General features: G+C 41.5%; 1 protein-coding gene across 3 annotated transcripts in view; it reads right to left on the minus strand.

The window, feature by feature from the left end:
- Positions 1-17,583, minus strand: part of PLK4 (polo like kinase 4) — a 107,731-nt gene that overhangs the window by 73,272 nt on the left and 16,876 nt on the right. For all 3 annotated transcript variants that reach the window (XM_069242322.1, XM_069242316.1, XM_069242327.1), the window contains 4 exons: positions 13,890-14,245; positions 11,485-11,589; positions 6,584-6,686; positions 2,189-2,338 (listed from right to left, as the gene is read on the minus strand). In XM_069242322.1, the coding sequence (XP_069098423.1) occupies positions 2,189-2,338; positions 6,584-6,686; positions 11,485-11,589; positions 13,890-14,245 (714 nt within the window). The remainder of the gene's footprint in view (positions 1-2,188; positions 2,339-6,583; positions 6,687-11,484; positions 11,590-13,889; positions 14,246-17,583) is intronic.

Genomic DNA, 17,583 nt, shown 5'->3' on the forward strand with positions numbered 1-17,583 from the left:
AAAGGGAAAATTGACAGTGAAAGTGTATTTGCTAGTCCAGATGTCTGAAAGGAGTAGATATTTGGTTATCAGAATGGATCAATATTTGGAGGATAGATAAAGAGTTTAAGAGTTTTTCCAGCATGCACAATAATACATGTGCATACTCTGCAGAAGAAAGGCCCTTTTGCTTACATAATTCTTCTCCAGGGCATGTCCAAAATAGTAGTTGGAGAAAGTGGATTCAATCTGGAGGGGAGGCAGCAATCGATCTGCACCACTATCATCATGCTCACCCCTAGAACCGGAGCATTTTTTCAAATCACAGAAACTCAATTTGACCACACAAGTCTTACATACATTGGACTATTTCATGCCTTGCTGCTTAAAGAATACACCCTCTCTGAAGTATTAGGAAGACTGCTTTCCACAGGTTTTCAGTTTAAGTGGAGCAGAATTATTTTAAGCCATCACTATGCCTTGCTCAGGCCCAAAAGGAGAAATCCTATGGTATACAACAAATTTATTTATAGGAGTCAAATCACTACCATTAAGTTGTACTGAAAAAAGCCTGAGGAAAAAAAACATAAGATGGAAACTTGTATGTAACCGTAGCTCTCCATCAGGGGAATCTATCTTCACTGAAATCAACAAGTCCCAGTCCTGCCCATGAAAAGCCACTGGAATGGTGTAAAATAAATTTTAAAAGGACAGAAATTGTTGAGGATGAAACAAAGAAAGATTGTTATCAAAAAGGAAAAACTAAACTGTGAATGTGTCAGTCAGGCAGCTGAGTTCAGTAGCTGGAAAAGTTGTAAAACAGCTTTATGGCAGACAGAACACCACCACCACCACCATCATCATCATCATCATCATCCCATCATGCCCTACACTGGCAGTTGTCTCAGCTGATTTTCTATGGGGAAGAAGGACATTGAAACCCACTATAGCAGATATGACCACGTTACTAATGCTACAGAGGAGGGACGACTGTTTCTGAGTGAAGATTCCCATGACTGACATTTCGGCAGAAAACACTTTTTGGGCAGCTCTCCAGCCACTCTCAATTTATCAATGTTTAAGCCAAAAACATTTGTGTCATGGTGTATATGGTCCTTCTTTACTGCAATGTTTTCATTGCATTACTTACATCAGCGTTTATTTTTTTTTTTTTTTTTTTTTTTTTCACTTTTTGACTTCTGTGGACCACCACCGATTCAATACGGAAGCTGGGGAGCCCAGCCCAAGCAATTTATATGTTTTGAGCATCAAAACAATATACACAAATACAAAATAAAGTATACCAGAAACAATACACACATTTTGGAATACTGTACTCACAAAATAAATATTCAAAAATCTAAAAATTTTAATGAGAAAGTTGGAGCTTTTCAAAATCTAGACAAAGCGATATGCTAGAATCTAGCATATCACTATCTTTTTTGTTTGTAATGCATGCTCATTTTATCAGTACATACTAATGCTGCTTCAATAACCCCACCAACCATCGTAACTAGAGTCTATTTGCTGGATGTGCACTACTCCTACTAATCAAGATAAGGATACCAACATATTTTTAGCTTCCAATTTCAAATTCCTTCGCATTTACAGAGAGTTTTAAAACTTTAAAGCTTTTATTTTGCTTTTTTATGTATATTTATGTTACTAATCTCCTAATATTTTGTTTCACAAACAGCCACAGAGCCCCCTGAGTAGATGTTCTGGGCCTCCAGGGATCCTTGGACCACAGGTTAAGAACCACTGAATCTGACTTACCAATTGTACTTTAAAGAGCATTAGTGTAACAAGTTTGATGATTAAATCAGCTTCATGCTAAAAAATAAATATTTGAAATAATAAGTACACAAACTGGAGAATCTGTTTCTATAGAAAGATTTAATTGTTTGCAAGTTCCCCTGTGGCATACACCACAGCAGTGTTTAAGCCTGCAATTTCCTAAGCCCCAGAATGCCATTTTGTTTAAAATATAATTTAAACAGTTGGTTTAACCATAATTATTAGGTAGAAACAAGTTTACCAATTTCAGTTTCAACCTTCAGTCTCACACTTGCACAAAAATGGACGGTAGTGTTCATCAGAAAAACGTATTCATACCATAAACCATCTCCAAGAGTCCTCAAAAAAAGGTTAATACTTTAATATTATCCGATTTCTAGTGCTAACGTAACATTCAATAAAACCAACTTACCATCATAAAAACAAACTTCAACATCGGCACTGGGGGAATTCTCCATCAACATGCACTTTGCATATTTTGAATAGTATGTGACTTTTGGTGTCTTGGATCTTACCAGCTGTATAAATTTAGAAGCATATTGGTACTTCTTCCAGTACTTCTCTGAAATTAAAAGTTTCAAAAATATGTATTAAGAAGATGTAACATTTTAAAGAAAGTTTGAAGAGATCGGAGCCCTCATCCTATTTGATCTTCGATACAGTCTCCCACCACACCCTCATCAGAAGACAGCATGACAGAGGCATCCAGGGACCAGTCATCAACTGAATTTCCTCCATCCTCACAGGAGGGACACAGAGCCAGACTACCACCCTACATGCTGAACTCAAGAATCTAACCTGCGGAGTTTCCCAGTATTCATTAAGGGGATATAGATACATCTGATTTGCTTCGACATAGTAGTTATAACGTGTAATTATAATAAAATATTACTCTCTTTTAACATTATGGCTACATAATATGAGAAGCTCGAGTTTTTATTAGGCATAATTACAGAACAGAGACTCTTTAGAATAATGTTCCGACATAGAGAAGCCAAAAATAGTGCATTAGAATCCTCCTAAGCTCTTTGATTCGCGGTCACTAGGACAAGTGCTATTAAGTACTATGGGCTCAAGTAGCTATTTTGAAGATAAGAACTTAGTCCTCTTTCTATGCCGATACACCACGGCAGATAGGGACGCTAAGCACGCTACTAATGTTCACTGAAACAGAGTATAAACACACGTCAACGGGATGTGGTACAAGCAGTTACCTTGATGAGAACTACAGTCCTCTTTCAATCCCGATACACAACGGCAGATAGGGACGGGGTGTCTGTCATTAATGTTTATTGAAGACGAGTATAAACATGTGCAAGGCTACGAGACTTTCCTTTCGCGTACTCGCATCAGGTTTGAAGGATTCGGCGATACTCTGTTACAAAAGGTAACTTTGTCTTCATGGCAGCGTGGTAACACGCAACGAGACGGTTCTTTACTACATCTATCTAAGGGAGCATTTTTCTTTTTACAGAGAGACGAGTATAATATATTAGAAGATAACTATTCATTGATACACATGCAATAGGGTAAGTGCAGTAGTAGGAATAGACAATACATTTTGCAGGTTGTTTTACGGACATTCAATAAGTATTTTAATTCATTTTCCTTTTATTCTATTGACATTTATAGATATATTGAATATATACATGAGTTTAAGGAAAAAATACGAGGTTCAGCACATCAGGTAAAATGAATACCTTATATATAGTTAAGGACAGAGGGTAGGTACACACTGGTGTTTCTGGCGTTGGGAGCCTCACTCGTTTGTGCATGGGGTTTGGTAATTTAAAACACATGAAGTAGAAGGTGATAAGGTGCTATAATGGTTAAGTAAATAATGAACACAAGGAGATTTCCACCGAATAGAGGGTACACATATTGCTTGATAACAGCATGTGGGTTTGTTAGAAACTAAAATCCTTAAGTGAGATTTTATGTGTAAGACTAATTAGGTACTATATGTCATTAACAGATGTGAGAAGCCCTGATGAAGTCTGTGGGGAGATGTTTACCCAGACGAAACACGCGTTGGCTTGTCTGTAGCTGTTAAAAGCAAATATTAAAGAAGATCATGAACATATCAAGTGGAACTTTGGACTTTGACTCTTATTAATACTTGTGTTTGGACTTGAGTGCTTCCGTTAGTATATATAGTTAGGGATTACTCCTTGTTTGTCCCAGTCAAGGTTGTTTAGGGGAACAGCCTTGGGCAGCACCGTCTACTGGACATTATTTGTGATACTGTAGTGAGCGCCTCGTCCTCATAAAAAAATCACCTTCTCGTGTTAAACATACAGGGCTCCATGTTTTCAGCCTGGGGTCCGGACTACTTTATCTGTTTATTTTCCACGCAGTGCGATCGCACTGCATTTTACACAGTGCGATTGTGTTGCGTTTTTTTCCCCTTTACAATGCTAATAGCTCTAACTCCCGCAAATGCGAGACCTGTTGCATTGAAAATGCTTGTTTTAGTTATGCCACACAATGAATGAGGTATGGTGGTCATCATACATGCAGAACAATTAATAATATACTATTTGTAGCAAGGTGGATTATTTGGTGCGGACGTGGTACCTGTCCATGTAATACTCAGCCTTTATCAGGTCCTGTAAGGTTCTTTAACAAAATCCTTAGCGCAGTCCTCCAAAATTGACAGATGGGCCAAAGAGCAAGTCCTGGTGGAAGGGTCAGGAAGGGTTGGTGGCAGGCCATGCGGAGTACCTGGATGACCCAATAATCTATCAATTATCTGTGAACTGGTTTAAAAATAAGTGGGAGACTAACCCATTCCCTACCCCTCCCACGAAAAATGGTGCTGTAAATAAGTGGATGAAATCAGAGAACTTTTGGGACAGCAAAGCTGACAAAGGGTGGCAGACTGGACATGCTTCTGGTGAGCTTGTCTCCTAAATACACCCCTTCCCCAAAAGGAGCAGTACATTTGTTGGGGCAATGGGTGTATTGAAAGGCAATTTCTGCCAGTACTGCTAGGCTCTAGAATAGCCAAGGACATTCCTTTACCCCTGGCTAAAGTGTCTTGCTAAAGAGACTAAGCTAAGCAAGAGAGCCATAGTTCAGCTATTCTTCTCGCATTTAATGGAGAAGTTTGCCTTCTCTCCATAGTTGTTTTCCATTGAAGGGTATTTCCATGAGGGCAACATGTACAGCTCTTGAAAAGCGAGTGAAATGCATCCAAGCATGATAAAGCAGTGTGATGGCCATGCCCAAGGATCGGACAAGGATGTCTGCAGAACTAGACCACTTCTCAGGACATGCTTCAAAACATACCAGTTGTCACTGATCAAGCCAGAAAGGACTTTCACATGGTCTGGAAGGCTTGTTTTAATTGCCGGTTTCAGTTTCCATATAGTGTGGATATAACAGTCCAAAAAGCTTGATATTCGCTGTGTGAAACTGGATAAAGCAAAGACTTTCCTTCCCATGGTATTCAGCCACCAACTATGTACGCCAGAGCTGTAGGGAATTCACTGGGGTTTGGTTTTGAGGATGAAACTTGAACTACCAAGTTCTCTGGCCACAGTTGTGAGGGCAAGAATTTTGGGTCACCTGCGGCAGGCCTTTGTCGTCTGGCTATGAATCTAGACTGACAAGCCTGAAAAAAATTTCCTCCACGCAGCCTGGACAGGCACTAGTTGTGCCTCATTGAAGGAGAGCAAGGGATCAGCAGCTGAAGAGGAAGGTTGCAAGATTTAATTCCGAAAGTTAGATTGAGGCCCCTCAGAAGAACAGGTGAACGTTAGTGCTTCTGCAGCCTTAGCTATCACTGGGGTAAATTGAGACACTTGCTCTGTAAAAAGGTCATAGGGGTAAAGGATGTCACCTACTGGTGAAGCAACCAAGATACTGGCATTTTGTATGTCAAGGGAAAGGATAGCATCCTAATGGGACTGAGGGATTAGGTTGGCAGTGTCATTCATCTTCTCAATTGTCATAATCCAGTACTGCTCAATCATTAGATCCAAATACCTCATCCAACCAATGAAAATCTCTAGGCCAAGAAAAAAAAATAAAATAAAAAAAAAAAAAAAACGAAAAATAAAAAAAACGAAAAAAAAAAAATGAAATGTTGTGACCCTTGTTGCCTGGAATATTTGAGTGAGACTAGGAGGGTGCCACCCAAAAAGGCATAGTGATCAGTTCCAGAAGTAACATTGATGACACACTAAAGAAACTGGGGACTGAACCGTGGGCTAAGATTAGATGTTGAGGCCAGAATCTAACGAGCAGCAGAACTGGCAGGGCGTCTGGGATTAAACCCAAACAATCTGTTCCACTTTTGGGGAGAGGCCAAGACTGTACCGGAGCCGTCCTAAACAAGTCTACCAGGGAAAGCCAGATGACACCAACCTGCATGGGATTAGCAGGTCGGTGCATGGAATTCTGACAGGATCTTTTCTGTCTGAATCTGCTACGAAGAAAATAAATAAGCTGGTGCCTGTGATCATTGTTGTGACTCTGAACAGTTCGGCAGAGTTGCAGTGGCTGAAACCACATGGCACTATTCTAGTGGTGCTTGACAGCTATTGCTAAAGAAAGGTTTTCAAAACAAGTCCAACACCAGCAATGATATTGTGAAGGCAAGGAACTGGATGAAAGATATCCAACAGAATCTCATATCAGACACTGTTTTAACTTGTAATGTTAGTTTATCGATTTCAAGTCCAATTCTATATATAGGTTTACATATAGGAAAAAAACACAAGTGGCAAGTTACATATCAAGGTAGCTGCAATCCACCTTCAACCAGAGATGTTAATACAAAACACTTTCTAAGCAATATTACCTGGTAAATTGTCGAAGTTGTAAATGCAGCAGTCATTTGGGGGAGATGGCGGCCTATCTTCTAGAGGGAAGCCTCTTCCTTCATTTGGGTGATAAACCATAGTCTGTCAAGAAAGCCATGTAAAGTAAGTTAAACTTATTGAGTGCTCTTTTAACAGTACTATCAGGGTGCAAATTACAACAGAAAAGTAATGCTTTGTTTTTAACATGTAAAACCTTGTGGTTTAATCAGAAATAGCTTAGGTGAGGTTTTGAATAAAGAAACTAGTGTTGTCAGCAGATTGTGTTTGTAGGCATACAAGACGATCACCAGGACTGTCACAATGCAGTAACAAGGCCTGGGCGCTAGAGCAAGAATACCATCCTTGTTCAACAGCTCAGCCCGTCTGAACCCAAATCACAGGTTTTCCTGCCATGCGAGTTTGCAGCGCTACATATATTCTACGAGGGGAAACCTTGGAGGTTTTTGTGACACAGAAAAGCACATAACTAGGTACTGGAATCACAAAGAGAGTACATTTCCTAAGTATGTCATCCTGGCTTTCTCTTGTTTGAAAGTGACTGAAAGGTACTTACCAAAGTCTTGATCACACTAACAGCAGGAGAATACATGTCAGAAAAGGCCTAAAAAAAAAATTTACAGAAAGAACTCACGGCCATATGTATCATGCATTTTTTCAATCGCAAATGGCCCAATCAGGCTAGCCTCCCCAAGCCACTGGTATGCTTTGTAGGGCACACTTGGTGCCCTCCATGCATAGACCGGTCTACATCGGTTCAGGGACCCCTAGTCCCTGCTCTGGCGCGAAACTGGGCAATGGAAAGGGGAGTCCCCTGTCCATCTTCTCCAGAGGGTCACTGGGTTCTGCCATCTCGAATCCAAGGTGGACCAGGACCTCTGGGAGCATCCGAGTGGCCAGGTCAGGCAGGTGACGTCAGAGCCCCTTCCTTATAGGTGGTCACCTGGCTAGGTAGCCAATCCCCCTTTTCAAGGCTATTTAGGGTCTCTCTCTTGGGTGAGACCTCAGATTTGGCTTTCAAGATTCCAGTAGTACTCCTCTACACTGGAACTGCGACTGGACCCTCCAGGAACTGATAAGCTACATCCATGATAAAGACTGCTTGCCACATTGTTACCACGGCTCCTTCCAGCTTCTGCAACACTTCCTCGGCTGTGCATCCTGTGAGGGCGGCAAGTCTTCAGTTTGCATGAGAAGGAAAAAGGAATCTCCCTTGGAGTGAAGGAGTCCCTCCCCTGCATCCGCAGGCACCAAATGCAATGACGACCAGGTGCGTGGATCTCCTCTCATCCTGACCCGCGTAGATCCTGCATCTTGGGTGGTGGTCCGGAGTAGTCCTCTTTACCAGCTGTCCAACTTTGGTGGAGGTGAGGTAAGCCTTTGCCTTCCCATTCAGGACAGAACCCCTGTGTACTGCGTCTCTTCCAGCTACCAATGCTTGTTGGCATCTCCTCCAAGGGATCTTCATGCTCTGTGTAGCCCCACCATTCCTTCCTGCGATGCACAACCCTCTGTGTGATTCTCCTGCGGCATGGGACCCTTCTCCAGTTGTGCTGCGTGGTCTCCTCTGCGACTCCTGGTTCCTCTTTCAGTGGGTCTCCTGTAGGGGCTGCCTTTTCTTCTGTGGACTCTCTGCCTTGCTCAGTCTCCCCAGAACTCCACCCCCCCCCTCCCCCTCGTGTGTTGAGTCCGCCTGGACCTTGCTGGTCCCCAGCAGCTTCACTTTTGCTTCACCGCAACTTCTGCCTTTGGCTGGTTGGTGGCATTTCCACGCCACTGACCGACTGCAATCTTCTACTCAGCGTGGGACGTCAACTGAATCCTCCAGGAACTCTTCACCTGCTCCAGGGCTGCATTCCTGACCATCTTCGTCCTACCGTCGACCAACTCCAGCACCCACAGCTGGGTGGGTAGTGGCTCCTGCCCCCACTGGACTCTTCTGTGACTTCTGGACTTGGTCCCCTTCTTCCACAGGTCTTCCTCTTCAGAATTCCACATTGGTTTCTTGCAGGCTTGTCTGGGTGTCGCATTTTCTTCTTTTTCTTCCTTTTGGGTGATTTGGGGAAAATCCAGTAAATTACTCCTTTCTTCCTATTTGCTGGGGCGGCATGGGCGGCATTGTGGTACTCGTCTTTGGGGTTTCCTAGTTCCCCCAGCTCCTATCGACACATTCCATTTACCTAGGTGGGGGTCCTGCATTCGCATGCCATTTTTTAGTATATGGTTTGGGCTCCCCCTAAGGGTCACTATTGTCCGTTTCAATTTGCACCGTTTTCTATTGCTTTCTATGCCTTTTTCCGATTACTAGTGTACATATCTAGTGTGTTACCTTCGATTGGAGGGTTCCCACTCTAGTACTTTTTGGTAATTGTGTGACAAATAAAGTACCTTTATTTTTGTCACACTGAGTGTATTGTTTTATGTGTGTACGTGCTGTGTGACTACAGTGGTATTGCATGAGCTCTGCATGTCTCCTAGATAAGCCTTGGCTGCTCTCATTCACAGCTACCTCTAGAGAGCCTGGCTTCTAGACTGCCTACACTACACTAGGGGGATACCTGCTATAAAGGTTTAAGTACCTTAGGTACCCACCACACACCAGCTTCCTACAGGTATGCAGCACACAACTGAAGATACCTTTGTTCATACATCAATGAAGACCCCCGATGGAGAAACTAGCTACAGCCTCAGGAAAATCTATGCACACACCACTTCTAATTAGACCATTTGCTTGGATATACTCCCACAAAGTAGCATGATTTTTTTCCCCAATGATTCTCAGAAAGTATTTCCATTCCAGTATACTGTCCATGCAGTTAATTTAGAACGGAGAATTAACTTTGTGGGTGCTAGACTAAGCTTAATGATGGCAACAGATAACACATGCAGAAGCCTTTAGCATAGCACTGCTCCACAACGTGGACTACTACTTTGAACAGCAGCCACCCACATGTTCAGGCTCTATTGCTATCCCCAAGCACTAGGGTCACCGCTTTCTCAAAGATTTCAAATGGCTCTGCGGCCTCGTTGTGACAGTGGTCAACTTCTTTGTCAGATTATTTTTTTTTGGGTAAACTTTATTGGTATTCTCAACATAGCTAAATTTTCAATTTGATTTATAAGGTACAGATATACAATGAGATCCACTTTACAGAGAATAATCGATTACATAATCTATTTTTTTTTCCAAAGGTAAACATTTTAAAATACATCATTTCATTTGCTGGGTTAAATAAAAATTGCATGGCGTTTTTCGTTGAGTGGACTCCATATTTCCATAACAATGGTTTTAACAGAGATAGACTGTTATTGCACCATATAGGGCACACAAAAACATGTTCTAATGTTTGCACCGACATCCCACATATATTATACAGTCTGAATTCCTCATCCACTCCCATCCTTGCACCTCTAGCAACGTTTATTGGCAGAATATTTAATCAAACAATAAAAAAAAAAATGCAAACAAAAAAAGACGAATACCATGATTCAAGTTCCACTTTAAATATGATTGGGGATAAACTCCAGAACAAGTCAAAATGACTCCAGCTTCCCTTTTCCCCTACCGGAAAGCATATCTAAAACCATTGAAGTAATCTTAATACTGTGTTTAAAAAAAAAAAAAAAAAAAAAATCACATCAGTGCTGGTCGAGCTCTTGCCATAAACTCGGCCATATTCATGTTAAAGGTGCTGTAGTGCTTTGTTAAAATTCCTTTAAAAAAAATTACAAAAAAAAAAGTTCTATATAGGTCAAACACTTCCGCACAAAAATAGGCTTCTGAAGAAATTTACACTGCCAGACAAGAAACTGTGGCCCCAATGGAGTACGGTGGCTAGCCCCTTAACATAGATACACAGGAGTCCCATTGCTAAACGCAAGGCTTCAACCGGTCCAATGGTACTTACATAACAAGTTTAAAGACGTGTTTCCCCTCTTTTTTAATGGAGAAAACTCCAATATTTCACATCCATTACATTATTTCAATCGTGTAAAGTAGATGTGAGGGAATTTTCGCATTATACATGGACAGTAAGTGATTGAAGTGTCTGCGGCCTATTGCCTTATAAAGAGTCAAGAGTGCATTAGTATGTGCCATCACTTTCCCAGATAAATGCAAAATATGTTAATCCACAGAGAGACTGGCAGAAAATATTTTGCTAAAGTATGGATACGAGTTAACACATTTCAATTTTCTTCTTTACTTATCCCGAAAGATCATCATCATATTCTTATCAAAAATAATTTTTAGAAACAATGGCTATAAGCGAACTACTGCAGTCCCCTCAGAGCTAAGTCTAAGATCACAATATCATCCTCAGGGAAATGAGGGGATATTACGAGGAAACTATGACCCAACTTCGGGGCATCCCCAACCGATGCGGTCGGAGCTGATGGTAAATCAAAAAGAGAGAGAAAATAGGGGGGCTAAAAAGCAGCCTCGTTTAAAACCGTTGTTTAACAATATTTTTGGAGATACACATTAATACCCCCACAGCAGTATTCATTGTCATTGTGCCCTTTCCTTGGGGTTCACAGCGCTCCCATATTAGCCCACCCATGCAGCGAGAAAAGGGTTATGGCCCTTTGCCAGTTTTACTTAATAAAATGTAAGCTCCCCCATCATCTGTTGAAGGACATACTTTGCACCACTTGCAAATATACGCATTTTTGATCTACATGTACTTTGATTTCCTATTGCTCTGTATTTTAGCTGTTCCATTCAGATTTGTACAATACCTCCATTGATGCTGCAAGATCAAGCACATTAGCAGTCTTCACGTCATAAGCAATTAAGGAAAAAACATTAAAAAAATTAAAATTTAGACTTGACATTACAGCATATAAAAGGATGTTCAATGCTGAAATGATTATTTCTTACCTGACATCCATCACAAGATATCCGTAGTACCTCCTTAACACATTCCCGAGAGCTTTGATCTTTTAGAAATTCCATACAAACTTCACCTGTATCGAGGATGCTGACCTAAAAATAGAAATATCATTGCATTTCCAAGTAATTTACAAACTAATTACAGATACTAAATATTGAACAGAAAGGCACAAGACGTGCCTTAGCATCAATTCTGCTAACGGAACTGTAGAAAAACGACACATTTTGGGAATATGAAGGTTGGATTATATATATCTTGCGATAGCTTTGGCATGTATATTGGCAACAGATATTCATGCATGTCAACTAGATTTCACAGGCACTCCCACGCAAAAAAAAAAAACAAAAAAAAAAAAAAAAAAACACACCTCGCTCATCGCCTGCTCCCACATTTTAAAGACAGGGTCTTGTTGAGAAATTGTTGACCGGGCAGACATACACAAACAGCCAAAGTGAAATGTAATATAAGACAAAAACAAGCATAGAGTTTCAGAAAGAGGCAGGCGGAAAGTGGCTTTACTTTTGCGTTACTTCACCGAAAAAAAGCATATGGACACAAACTGAGAAGCAATGTTCTCTGATAAGCAGTGTAAATGCTGGACCTGTTGCATCCAAGAAAAGAGGCACAAACCTTGGGCGCATGGCACATGAATAATTAGTGATTTGTAAAGGAGAGGTGAAGAAGGCAGGCGAACTGTGTACTTATGACTTCTCTGCCAAACAGAAAGAAGCCAGAGGCTGGAAGCTTAAAATCAGAGAGCATTACGTGGCTGCTCAGAGAGAGAGAAACTCTGAGTGAATTTAATGTTCTTAAAAAGTAAGTGTTTACACAAACATGACCATCATTTATGGTGTGTTGCTAGGGATCATTCACTCAATTCATTGGCAGTTCAACAAAAGCACCTTCATCAGCTAGACAGTAAAAACAAAAAAACAAAAAAAAAAATAGCCAGCTTTGAAGATAGGCAAAACTTCCAGAAGTGTGCTTCTGTGGTTAACCTTGCAAGTGAGTGTACATGGGTAAGTGTGAGAGAGGCGGACTGGATTGGAGAGGAGATGAAGTGAGAAAGGTTGGCTGCATACAAGTAAAAATAACCTGAGATTGTGAAGGGCTACATGTGAGCAACCATAGTGTGAAGATGAGTTGCCTATAAGTGACACTAGAAAACGCATGCATATGATTTGTTCCAATGGCGCAAACCCAGCCAAAAGGGAGTGGAAAGCTGCACAGGGCAAAGGTAAAGCACAACGTAAACGAGTGACAGTGGAGGTAGCTGGGGTGTATACTTAACGTATAATGATAGCTTGTGTGGGTGAGTTGCTTTTGAGTAATGATGGTCTGAGGGCCAGCTGAGTAGGACACAGAAAGCAGTGCAAGTGAGTTCCACTGCAAGTGAGCGGGGTGGGCAAATACTGAGGGAAAAGCAGTGCAAGGGTGAGTGAAAGGTGCTACCTGCGAGGGTGAATGAAAGGTGCTGCCTGTGAGTGAGTTGTGTGCGGATGAATGGGACAGGGTATTTGTGGGGCTGGTGTCAGAATAAGCAGGGTATAATGCATGTAAGAGGAAAGTATATGTCGTTGCTGTGAGTGAGGAGAGATCTAGAGTCAAGCAATCTAGGGGTGAAGATGGAGGACGCAAGAGGTGGCTGGGATGCATGTGAATGAAAAATAGTGAAGGCTAAGTTGGGTAGGCTTCTTCTGCATGAGGATTGTGAGGGTCAGTTCAATGTCCACCTGTGAGTAAAGATGCAGGGGAGGATACGTTTTTTTTTGTGTGGGGGGGGGGGGGTCGTCTTTTTCTGAGTGAGCATAGTGTAAGAATGCTGGGTTCCCACAACAGAAATGTGAGTGGGTAGACAGTGTTGCAAGTGAGTCAGTCAGGTGTGTCATCTGTGATCGTATGTGCTTGAGGATAGTGTAAACGTTAGGAGGATAAGCTACTTCCGAGTAAATTGTGTGAGAGGGTTGAGCTGCCTGTTAGAGGGGTTAGGGTGAGTTGAGAGTGCTGGTTTTAGAGCTAATAATGAGAACAAAATAAGGGAGGCTGGACATTCCTGCCGGTAGGTAAGTGAAATGTAAAAGTGAGTGGGTGAGAAGAAAGGGAGAATAAAGGGTGTGATGAAGTTGAGCAAGTATATTTATAAGGGTGGGGGCTCTCCGAGTTGGGGGTGGTAGGTTGTCTGTAAATGAGTAGTGTGAAGACGAGTGGGAGCGTGCTCTTCGCTATGATGGTAGGGTGAGGGAGATGGTGCCCGTGTGCTGGGATAGTGTCCCCCAAGTGAACGAACCCCAAGTGTGCACTCTGCCCACTATAGGCAGATAGGCACAAAGACTCTGAAATGGCTCTATAGCATACCAAAAATCTGAAATAGAAACACAAAGATTGTACATACCACAGCGTTTTTTGTCTTCTGTCGAATAGGTTTCAGACGGCGTGCATTTAAGGGGGATGTAGTGGCTCTCAGGCAATTTGCTCCTGTGTCTTGTGTACGTTTGTGAACAAGGATTTTGTTTTTTCCAGATGGGAGCACACAATTTTCAGAATCCAGATGATGTTTCTCTGATTTGCAGTGCTGCATGGGGTCATATTTCTCTACTTGCCACGGTTTTTCGTGCTTTTCAGAGTGGGCCATTTCAAAAGAACCATCAGTATTCTTCACATCACTCCATGCATGACCTGTCAACCCGCACGGCACAACTGGAACACAGCCAACTCCATTAGCATTACTGATGGCATCATGGCCCACAACTATTTTCAATAGGAAACGAAAGCAAAATTAAAGAAACAATGTGAGGTTTGGAAAAACATGGCAATGATTGAAATGCTCACATTGCAGTCTCCCATTTATCACCAACTCAACTCCAAAATTTGGTAGCCACCTACTAAACACTTCATGCCAACCCAGAAGACAACTGGATTTAACAGTTTCTTCTAATTTGGAAATAAGGAGTCAAAAAGTCAGCAAAAATAAGGAGAAGTGCTAAGTATACAAGTCAGTAACTAAGTAGGAAAGACTTCCGCAGCCACATATCTGTTCTAAATGAAATACAGATACTACTATGAAGTACATGAGGGAAAACTCTTTACGATGGCTAGCTTTTCATATCTTGGTACATGTCAATGGTTAATAAAGGTAACCAGATAGGTACACCTACAATACATTCTTTGCCCAATTCCCTGATAACTCATCACAATGCGGTCTATATTCTTGGACTGCAATTAGCAATTGTCACATACCTTTTGACTTTACTACTATGCATTTACCACCAGAATATATTGTGCTACTCCTAAACCTTACCAGGGCATCTTTGATTTTGTGACACCTTGTTCGGCAGACTGAATTCCACTGGAATATGCCTACCTCTATAGTATTTTATATCCTTGAGGTACCAAATGTCCAACATACCCCGCAATTCCAGACTACAGAGTGTGAAATCATTGCATCTCTTCATAAAACTTCAGACTCAGACCTTGAGGTATTTAGTAAGATCTTTATGCCAGCGTAAATACGTAAACTTTTGTACAGTGGTTTCCAGAGCTCAGCTTAATAGCCCACATCTGCCAGTGGAAACTATCTAATCTCTTAGTAAACAGGGAGTGTTGTGCCCAGAAAACAACTAAGTTATTTCATCTTGGTACCGTGTTTCTTCTAACACACAGCACTTTTAGACTCTAATTTCTTGCATCAAGCCATACCTTAGTGTACCCAAAGCACAACCCCCTAAGGTACTCCATAACCAGGTTCCTAAATGTGCTCTTCCTCCAATAAAAATAACAGATTTGGGGACTGCACCATTGCATGTGTATTCTGTTAATAGCTCACAGAGGAGTGATCTCCACCCCTACCCTCACACCCAAAAACATTTAAGGAAGCCAGCATGACTGCTTATGAATGAAACAATAATTCGAGCATACAATACAATTATTTAAAATCTTTCAATGCATCTAGGACGCCCTGCAATATAGGTTTTTAGCCTGGAAGGATGTGACTATAACTCTTAAAAAGGATGGGGGCACTCCAATTTCAGAAACATAAGGTAGAAAATGTAGTAATATATTTTATCATCATTAATGTGTGCACTCTATCTATAAATAGGGTGCATACTATAATACTTACATTTGTCCTGAATCTTAAACTACACTTATAGAACGTGAACCAGATTGTAAGGATCACATTCTTGTATGTATAAATGAAAATACTCACATGAATAGTATCTTCACAAAATAATTATACAGTTCCTTTATAAGTGCTCAGCCAACATGCGTTTTGCTGAATCCTGGGAGTTGTAAATCTTATCACATATTAACCAGTCTCTTGATGCAGCCATATCCATCTCCTGGCCTCAAAGCCCTGCAGTGGCTTTCAAAGCATTGTGACCCCCACCCTACCCCAACCACTCTTCAGATAATCCATAGCAATTAATCCATTATTTTACATCCCATATTTAAGCTCTACAGCCAATGGAGGACCACTGGATCAAGAACAGCACTGCTTTTAATCATCCTCCCTTTCAGAAAGCTTCACGTGGGTGGAAGTTACTTTCCAGTACAAATCTGCAAACTATGGAAAACCCTACCTTACCGAAATGGATAACAAGTAACCATTCAGAAAAGCAATAAGGCATAGCTTTTCCCCCATCATATCACTCAACCCCTACATCTGTGCATTCTCAGGTCGGCAAACTCCATTAAACAATCCTACTACTAGCATGTGTGTGCTCCTCGCTCTTCAATAGGCTTCAGACAGCACACCCAGGAGGCTGATCCTCCATCAGGTCTGGGCACTTTCACACCTTAGCTCTCCATACACTGCTTCCTGATGGCCTTTCAGTGTCCTGGAGGATTGAGCATACAAGTGCTGCTGGTGGACCAGAAACTAATAGTGTGCTCTTACCAGCTCACTATTGGGCACAGCCCACATATGCCCTTCTGAACAAACAGACCATGAACGGCCACTTTCATTTATATACTGCCCAAGCAAAGATAGTGTGTACACATGTATCTGCAGCTTTGTCTTTTACACTTTTCACTCCATTCCATGCTTACAAAACGTAGCTCATGCGCTGCAACCAACTGATCCCTTTAGCCCAAACTGCAAATGTCCCCTTTCAACTAAGTACCCTAAGTGGAAGTAGGAACCCAGAGAGCACTAAATGACCTTGTCAGTGCTATGAAGCACTAAAGAAGTTATACATATAGAAAAGCTACTTGGGCAGTAACACAGAAAGCAATTTGGGCTTAACAAGGGGATGGAAGGTGTTACATAAACATCATCAAAATACTTGCAATGAAGCAAGTCTAATTAGACAGTGGGGGCTTTCTTTCTATGCAACTCATGGAGAGCACAGTCAAGGTAACGAAGTAGTCAGATCAAATTCAAATAGGTTGCTGTATGTTCACTTTGAGTATAGGTTGTAGCAATCTGACAAAATCCTCATTCTGTCGATAGAGCATGCTACCACCTCCCTAGCAAACTACAAAACTTGACGCAGAAAAGTCTTGCACAAGGAAACAACCTTCCACAATTCTGAGAAATATCAATGTTTGTTTTTGCATCAACTTCTGGGCTTGGGAAATTTTCCTTCTTCTGAAACATAATCCACGGTCCTGTTTTCCCCTGTCCAAACTAATGCAATCATACCCTCTATTTTTGACAGTGCCAAAGTAGGCAAGAAAAAGCGTTTCAGAGGCCTGGTCTCTTTAATTTTATTGATAATATACCGTCCATACACTGTAGCAACAACTGTAAGGTGTTATCACTTTAAGGTAAGCAGTACTGGCCACAAGGTGCCACTCGCAAAAATAGGCTGCAGATAGTTTTGAGATACCTGTAAGAACACAAGAGTGGCTTCAAGTTAAACAAACTGGTCACCCCTTAATTAAAGATTTCCATGCAATCTAGAGAAGATGTAAAAGTTGGTTCTCCAACTCAGGAGCCAAGCTGCTGAGCCCATCAATGCTGGGATTATAACACTTGCTTCCTCGAAGAATAAAAAGGCGCCAATCATGTATAGCTAATCAATGAAAGGGGCATGGAAGTGAGAATAGACAGAGCTTTAAATAGGACATCCTGGACCTTCTGAATT

The sequence above is a fragment of the Pleurodeles waltl genome, chromosome 1_2 (genome assembly GCF_031143425.1).
Source record: "Pleurodeles waltl isolate 20211129_DDA chromosome 1_2, aPleWal1.hap1.20221129, whole genome shotgun sequence".
In the NCBI taxonomy this organism is placed as follows: domain Eukaryota; kingdom Metazoa; phylum Chordata; class Amphibia; order Caudata; family Salamandridae; genus Pleurodeles; species Pleurodeles waltl.